The sequence below is a fragment of the Rhinopithecus bieti genome, unplaced genomic scaffold (genome assembly GCF_001698545.2).
Source record: "Rhinopithecus bieti isolate Rb0 unplaced genomic scaffold, ASM169854v2 scaffold_26546, whole genome shotgun sequence".
Classification (NCBI taxonomy): domain Eukaryota; kingdom Metazoa; phylum Chordata; class Mammalia; order Primates; family Cercopithecidae; genus Rhinopithecus; species Rhinopithecus bieti.
This window is the reverse complement of record NW_016812367.1, coordinates 1,455,305-1,463,164: the sequence shown is the minus strand read 5'-3', so window position 1 is coordinate 1,463,164 and position 7,860 is coordinate 1,455,305. Positions and strand designations below refer to the sequence as shown.

The 7,860-nt window shown below is 47.2% G+C and overlaps 1 protein-coding gene across 5 annotated transcripts in view; it reads left to right on the top strand.

Moving 5' to 3' along the window:
- NSD1 (nuclear receptor binding SET domain protein 1) overlaps nucleotides 1–7,860 on the top strand; it is a 177,671-nt gene that overhangs the window by 1,323 nt on the left and 168,488 nt on the right. Inside the window, exons 1-3 of one of the 5 annotated variants that reach the window (XM_017896073.1) lie at nucleotides 7–178; nucleotides 1,308–1,421; nucleotides 2,162–2,251. In XM_017896073.1, the coding sequence (XP_017751562.1) occupies nucleotides 1,392–1,421; nucleotides 2,162–2,251 (120 nt within the window). In that variant the 5' untranslated portion in view covers nucleotides 7–178; nucleotides 1,308–1,391. Of the gene's footprint in view, nucleotides 1–6; nucleotides 179–272; nucleotides 465–1,307; nucleotides 2,252–7,860 lie in introns of those variants that run through there. The other 4 variants (XM_017896074.1, XM_017896069.1, XM_017896071.1 and 1 more) reach the window with 4 other exon arrangements.

Genomic DNA, 7,860 nt, shown 5'->3' with positions numbered 1-7,860 from the left:
GGCGGCGGCGGAATAGGCCGGGGCAGGTCGCGCTCGCTGCCTTCTCCCTTGAAGAGAGACGCGGGGGGAGGGGGGTGCGGCGAGCGGCCCCGCTCTCTCCCCACCGCTCCGCTCGCACCCCAGTGTAATGAGGGTCACCCCCTCCCCCCAGCTGGCCCGGGAGGGGGCGCGGGGCACGGTAACTAGTGCGCTGGGGTGGGCGGCGGGCAGGCGCGAGGAGGAGGGAGGGAGGAGGTGGCCGGGCGGGGAAGATGGTGGTGGCCGTGAGGTGAGGGGCTCGGGGGAGGGCCGGGCGCGGTGCGGGGTTGGTGGCCGGCGGCGCTGCAGCCGCCGGCCCCCTCCCCCTCTTCCATCACTACCAGCCGGGCTCGGGCCTAGCTGGCCGGGCTGCCGCGAACTTCCTCCCGGCGCGGCCCGTGCCCCACCGTCCGCCCGCGAACACCTCGGCCTGCGCCTCCCCTCAGGTAGCAGGCTGCGGCGCGCGGGGCTGGCTGCCCTCCCGCAGCAAACTTTGCTTGCTGCTGAATATTGATGAGAGCGATCGGCTCGGCTGGGAGGTGCTGCCGCCGCTGCGGGAAGGAGCGCGGCCCGGGCAGGCGGCGGCGGCGTCGGCAGCAGCCATGTTTTTCAGGCTGTGGCAGCTGCTGCTGCCCTGACTGGGCTTCGCCGGCTGCCTCGGTTTCTCACTCTGCCGCGTCCCGGCCTCTGGGCCTTGCAGCTGCGGACCCCAGCAGGCCTGCATTCAGGAAGGCGAGCTCTGGGGTGCACCCGCCTCGGCCGGCTCGCCTGCGGCCTGCGCACTGCCGCTGCAAAGGCTCCGGCGCTGGCTGGGCGCAGGGTGCAGCGCTATTGTGACCGCTGCGCCCGAGCGAGCCAGGAAGGGGGGTACCTTTTTGTGCAGGGTCCAGGAGCCCCCCTCGGACCCCGCAGCCTATTTGCCTTTGAGAGATCCAGTTGCTCGACCCCTGGCGAGGGAGGGGGAGGACGATTCCTGTTTGAGAATTGGAAATTTTGACTGGCAGAGAGGGGTTTTAATTTTAGTTCAGCCCAAGTGTCCACCAGTCTGCAGAGGAGGAAAAAGAGACGGGCTGTTTCTATGTGGCAGAATCGGCCCAGCTTCGGGAAAATGGAGTTTTCAGAGGCTCACCGAGGCCATTTTTTCGTCTCCAGTCGGGGGAACTTTTTCTGGCCATAGAAGTGCAGCGGAGTGGCATACAGGCCACTAGGCCTTGAACTGGCTGCCATTTTGAAGAGTCGAGTCAGATGGCCTATTAACTCAGATTAATTGCTGTGCTTTTGGATTCCAGGTTGATGCCGGCCCAGGATGGATCAGACCTGTGAACTACCCAGAAGAAATTGTCTGCTGCCCTTTTCCAATCCAGTGAATTTAGATGCCCCTGAAGACAAGGACAGCCCTTTCGGTAATGATCAATCCAATTTTTCTGAGCCACTTAATGGGTGTACTATGCAGTTATCGACTGTCAGTGGAACATCCCAAAATGCTTATGGACAAGATTCTCCATCTTGTTACATTCCACTGCGGAGACTACAGGATTTGGCCTCCATGATCAATGTAGAGTATTTAAATGGGTCTGCTGATGGATCAGAATCCTTTCAAGGCCCTGAAAAAAGTGATTCAAGAGCTCAGACGCCAATTGTTTGCACTTCTTTGAGTCCTGGTGGTCCTACAGCACTTGCTATGAAACAGGAACTCTCTTGTAATAACTCCCCTGAACTCCAGGTAAAAGTAACAAAGACTATCAAGAATGGCTTTCTGCACTTTGAGAATTTTACTTGTGTGGACGATGCAGATGTAGATTCTGAAATGGACCCAGAACAGCCAGTCACAGAGGATGAGAGTATAGAGGAGATCTTTGAGGAAACTCAGACCAATGCCACCTGCAATTATGAGACTAAATCAGAGAATGGTGTAAAAGTGGCCATGGGAAGTGAACAAGACAGCACACCAGAGAGTAGACACGGTGCAGTCAAATCGCCATTCTTGCCATTAGCTCCTCAGACTGAAACACAGAAAAATAAGCAAAGAAATGAAGTGGACGGCAGCAATGAAAAAGCAGCCCTTCTCCCAGCCCCCTTTTCACTAGGAGATACAAACATTACAATAGAAGAGCAATTAAACTCAATAAATTTATCTTTTCAGGATGATCCAGATTCCAGTACCAGTACATTAGGAAACATGCTAGAATTACCTGGAACTTCATCATCATCTACTTCACAGGAATTGCCATTTGTAAGCAGTTTTTGGTACAACTTAAATATATACGTATATGTATATATACAGGCCACTTAAAGAGAAACTTGTAACACATTTGTTTTTGGTTGCTTATCAGTTCACAGCTGAAATCCTATTGCTAATCATAAGCTTTTGGGCAGAATTTTACTTTGATTTTTAAATTCATCTCTGGTATGAGTTTGGTTATTTTAAGCTTTTTCCAAATAACCATTGAGAGTAGGCTAATGCTTTTAAAGGCATTTGATTGAGTTCTGATTTAATTTCTCAAGATGGAGATAGACATATGATTAAGAAAAAAAAGAAAAGATGGGTTTTGGCCTGCCAGCACCATGAGTGCAGGTGAACCAATTTAGTGCTTGGAGTCCTGTTGCTGTATGCAGCAGATTATTTTTTTACTTGATGACTTGACTCTTACTTCAGGTTGAAGGGCATTTTGAACACAGATTAAAGTGACTAAGATGAGGTTTTTTTGGACGTTGTCAAAATCTAAATTAGGCTAGTTTTTCTGAACTACCTGTTGTGAAGGTATAGCATCGTGTGCTTTTGATAACTGCCACCATTGGCTCTTTTTTTTCTTTTTTTGAGATGGAGTCTCACTCTGTCACCCAGGCTAGAGTGCAGTGGTTGCTCACTGCAACCTATACCTCTTGGGTTCAAGCGATTCTCCTACTTCACCCTCCCGAGTAGCTGGGATTACTGGTATCCATCACCACGCCTGGCTAGTTTTTGTATCACCATTAGTTCTTGAACTTTTTCTAGTTTTCTTTTATTTTAACAGAACTGTAACTAAAAGTTTTATATTAATTTATTGTTTAGAGACTGGCCTTGCCATGTTGCCCAGGCTGGCGTCGGAACTCCTGGGCTCATTCAATCCTCCTGCATCAGCTAGAACTACAGTAGTTTCAGATTTTGAAGTGTATATATGTATGTGTGATACATATTCTGTGTGTATAGAAATGGAGAGTATCTTATTTGAGTTGCTGTTTTCAGTAATGTCAAGTATTGTTAGAGGGTGATAAATGATAACATTTGTTTTTATTTGAGCTTATGCAGAATTTCTTGACTTCTAGCTAAATGATCAGTTCACTTCTCTTAGCCTCAATTCTATTGCCTCTAAATTCCAAAAGTACTTGATTGTTATAAGATTCCTTCAGCTTTCAATATTAATATTTGATCATTGATTTTGTTTCTGCCCAAACACATTGTTTGGTTACTGCCGGTAATGTTACCAAAGATAAATTTTTTTTGGCCAAAAAATGTTTCAGAGATGATACCACATTAAGTTTCTATAAGAAAAACTTTTATGGTATGTTGTTATTCTGAGTTCATTAAACATTCACTTTACCTTATATCCCTGCTGTTCTTTAAAGTTACAGAGGGAGAATGTGGGTGTGTCACTTTTGTTTCTGTTGATTCTTAATTGTGCCTTAGTACTCCTTGGTTTCTTGGCAATTGCAGATTTTGAAAAATTTGCTTTAGTGGTTATCTTGAGTCTGAATTGTCCTAGGGTGGGTAGGCTGTTTTGAAAACTTAGTGGCAGCTCAGAAGTCCTTTTTCTTGGGTTCATGTTGAAATTTATTTTATATATATCGTTTTGTCTTTGTTTTTGCACATAAATTTAAATCTGACAATGGAGATAGATGTTTCTCTAGAAGCATACAAATAGAATTGTAAACCTGTTTCTCATCAAAGAGATGTTAGTGGAGTATTGGTTCTATTAAACAAACAAACAAAAAAAATGAAGGCCGAGTGTGGTGGCCCACGCCTGTAATCCCATCACTTTGGGAGGCTGAGGTGGGCAGATCACCTGAGGTCGGGAGTTTGAGACCAGCCTGGCCAACATGGTGAAACTCTATCTCTACAAAAATACAAAAATTAGCCAGGTGTGATGGTGGGCAACTGAAATCCCAGCTACTTGAGAGACTGAGGCATGAGAATCGCTTCAACCCGGGAGGCAGAGGTTGCAGTGAGCTGAGATTGCGCCATTGCACTCCATACTGGGCAACAAGAGCGAAACTGTCTCGAAAAAAAAAAAGACAGTAAAAAAACTGAAAATATTGGAGCCTTTAGATAGTAGCTTACATGTTTGAAATGGGAGTTAGCAAATGCATGAATGTAGAAGTTTTTTTTTCAGGGAGAAATTGAAATTGCTCAAAGACTTTATGAGCTTGAAGAAGCAAGTATGTAACTTTACTTATTTTTATTTTTTTGAGACAGAGTCTTGCTATCGCCCAGGCTGGAGTGTAGTGGTGCGATCTAGGCTCACTTCAACCGCCTCCTCCTGTGTTCAAGTGATTCTCCCGCCTCAGCCTCCCGAGTAGCTGGGACTACAGGTGTGCACCACCACACCCGACTACTTTTTGTATTTTTATTGGAGACGAGGTTTCACCATGTTGGCCAGGCTGGTCTCAAACTCCTGACCTCAGGTGATCCACCCACCTTGGCCTCCCAAAGTGCTGGGATTACAGCCGTGAGCCACTGTACCCATCCCCTAATTTATTTATTTCTTTATTTTTATTTTTATTTTTTTGAGACGGCCTCTCGCTCTGTCCACCAGGCTGGAGTGCAGTGGCGCTATCTCGGCTCACTGCAAGCTCCACCTCCCGGGTTCCCGCCATTCTCCTGCCTCAACCTCGCGAGTAGCTGGGACTACAGGCGCCCGCCACGGCGCCTGGCTTTTTTTTGTATTTTTAGTAGAGACGGGGTTTCACCATGGTCTCGATCTCCTGACCTTGTGATCCGCCCGCCTCGGCCTCCCAAAGTGCTGGGAATACAGGCGTGAGCCACCGCGCCCGGCCCCATCCCCTAATTTATTATTTTAGAATTTGGTTCAGAGTTGTGATTGAAATTTATTGCATTTATTTTGCCTTTCATATTTTAGACTGAGGACTTTTTTTTTTTTTTTGAGACGAAGTTTCACTCTTGTCACCCAGGCTGGAGTACAAGGCGTGATCTTGGCTCACTACAACCTCTGCCTTCTGGGTTCAAGTGATTCTCCTGCCTCAGCCTTCCCAGTAGCTGGGATTACAGGTGTGCACCACACACCCAGCTAATTTTTGTATTTTTAGTAGAGATGGGGTTTTACCATGTTGGCCAGGTGAACGCCTGACCTCAGGTGATCCACCCGCCTCAGCCTCGCAGAGTGCTGAGGTGTGAGCCATGGAGCCCGTTCTTAGACTGAGGACTTAAAAAGTGAGGTCAGGGTGGGCGTGGTGGCTCACACCTGTAATCCCAGCACTTTGGGAGGCTGAGGCGGGTAGATCACCTGAGATGAGGATTTCAAGACCAGCCTGGCCAACATGGCGAAACACCATCTCTACTAAAAATACAAAAAATTAGCTAGGCATACTGGCGGGAGCCTGTAATCTGAGCTACTCAGGAGGCTGAGGCAGGAGAATCGCTTGAACCCGGGAGGCTGAGGTTGCAGTGAGCCGAGATTGCCCCATTGCATTCCAGCCTGGGCGACAGGAGAGAAACTCCCTCTCAAGAAAAAAAAAAGCCATCCTGGCTAACATGGTGAAACCTCGTCTCTACGAAAAATACCAAAGCTAGCCGGGTATGGTGGCGGACGCCTGTAGTCCTAGCTACTCGGGAGGTTGAGGCAGGAGGATTACTTGAACCTGGGAGGTGGAGGTTACAGTGAGCTGAGATTGCGCCACTGCCTTCCAACCTGGCGAGAGGGAGACTCCGTCTCAAAAAAAAAAAAAAAAAAGCAGTCAATCTTAGAATGCAAAGTTAGGTAAGCAATAAGGCTTGAGAAAAGCGTAATTAAAAATAACTCTTCTAGGCCGGGCGCGGTGGCTCAAGCCTGTAATCCTAGCACTTTGGGAGGCCGAGACGGGCGGATCACGAGGTCAGGAGATCGAGACCATCCTGGCTAACACAGTGAAACCCTTTCTCTACTAAAAAAATACAAAAAACTAGCCGGGCGAGGTGGCGGGCGCCTGTAGTGCCAGCTACTCGGGAGGCTGAGGCAGGAGAATGGTGCAAACCCGGGAGGCGGAGCTTGCAGTGAGCTGAGATCCGGCCACTGCACTCCAGCCTGGGCGACAGAGTGAGACTCCGTCTCAAAAAAAAAAATAAATAAATAACTCTTCTATGTAGTCATATAATATTAACGTATTCAAGCTGTTCACAGTTGATTTAAGTTTATTGATGCAGTAGGTATAGTTACTATGCTGGGAATTTTAGAAAATCCGTAGCAAATTGCTGTTTGTCTCTTTTTGTCTGTAATCTTGGCTGGGTTTGGTGGCTAACACCTGTAATTCTAGCAAGTTGGGAAGCCAAGACAAAAGGATTGCTTAGGGCCCAGAGTTCGAGACTAGACTGGGCAAAATACTGAGATCCTGTCTCTACACTCAGTTGGATGTGGTGGTATTCCTGTAGTCCCAGCTACTCAGGAGGCTGAGGCAGTAGTAGGATCGCTTGAGCCCAGAAGTTTGAGACTGCAGTGAGCCATGATCACCCCACTGCATTCCAGCCTAGGCAGCAGAGCAAGATCCTATCAAAAAAAAAAAAAAAAAGGAGAAAATTCTCTTGGCAGTGGGTAAGAGTAGTTATTAGGGTTGTAGATTTCCTGTCTAGAATTAGAAAGAAGGGTCATATTTTCTGTTATTTTGTGTATCTACCTCTAAGTAGACTGTTTGCCTCTTGTCACGAATGAGTAGCCTCTTCAGTTTACCATCATGTGCTCTTATTTTCTCTGCATACAGTGAAGTGAAGTGATTGTCATTACAATTTGTAATTCTAACCTGGTACTTTAATTGGGTTGATAATTTCTTTTTTTTTTTTTTTTTTTTGAGACGGAGTCTCACTCTGTTGCCCAGGCTGGAGTGCAGTGGCCGGATCTCAGCTCACTGCAAGCTCCACCTCCCGGGTTTTACGCCATTCTCCTGCCTCAGCTTCCCGAGTAGCTGGGACTACAGGCGCCCGCCACATTGCCCGGATAGTTTTTTGTATTTTTTAGTAGAGACAGGGTTTCACCGTGTTAGCCAGGATGGTCTCGATCTCCTGACCTCGTGATCCGCCCATCTCGGCCTCCCAAATTGCTGGGATTACAGGCTTGAGCCACTGCACCCGGCCTTGGTTGATATTTTCTAATTCTTCCCAGTGTACAAAGGCTTTGTGCTTTGTTGTTACTGTTGTTGAGACAGGCTAGGTGCTTTGGATGTGGAGAATTAAATGAGCGTGGCGTTTTCGGAGGATACTTGTTGGAGATTGCTTGGGTAGGATGGATGTAGTCAGGTAATGGGGCCTAGAAATTCAGACTGAAGCATTTGGTGTTGATGTGAAGCATTTGGTGTTGAGAGATTTTAGCTGAGAAGTGATGTAAAATCTGTTTAGAAGACTTTGACTAGGGGAGATTAGAGGCAAGGTTAGGATGTAGGTGTCTGTTGCAATAGTAATTAAGACTTAAGAATTGGCCCAGTGGCATGTACTTGTAGTCCTAGCTACTCCGGAGGCCGAGGCAGGAGGATCGCTTGAGGCTGCAACGCGCTATGTATAATTGTGCCTGTGAATAGCCACTGCACTCCAGCCTTGGCAACATAACGAGATTCTCTTAAAAAAAAAAAAAACAAAAAAAAAAAAAAAAAAAAAAAAAAAAA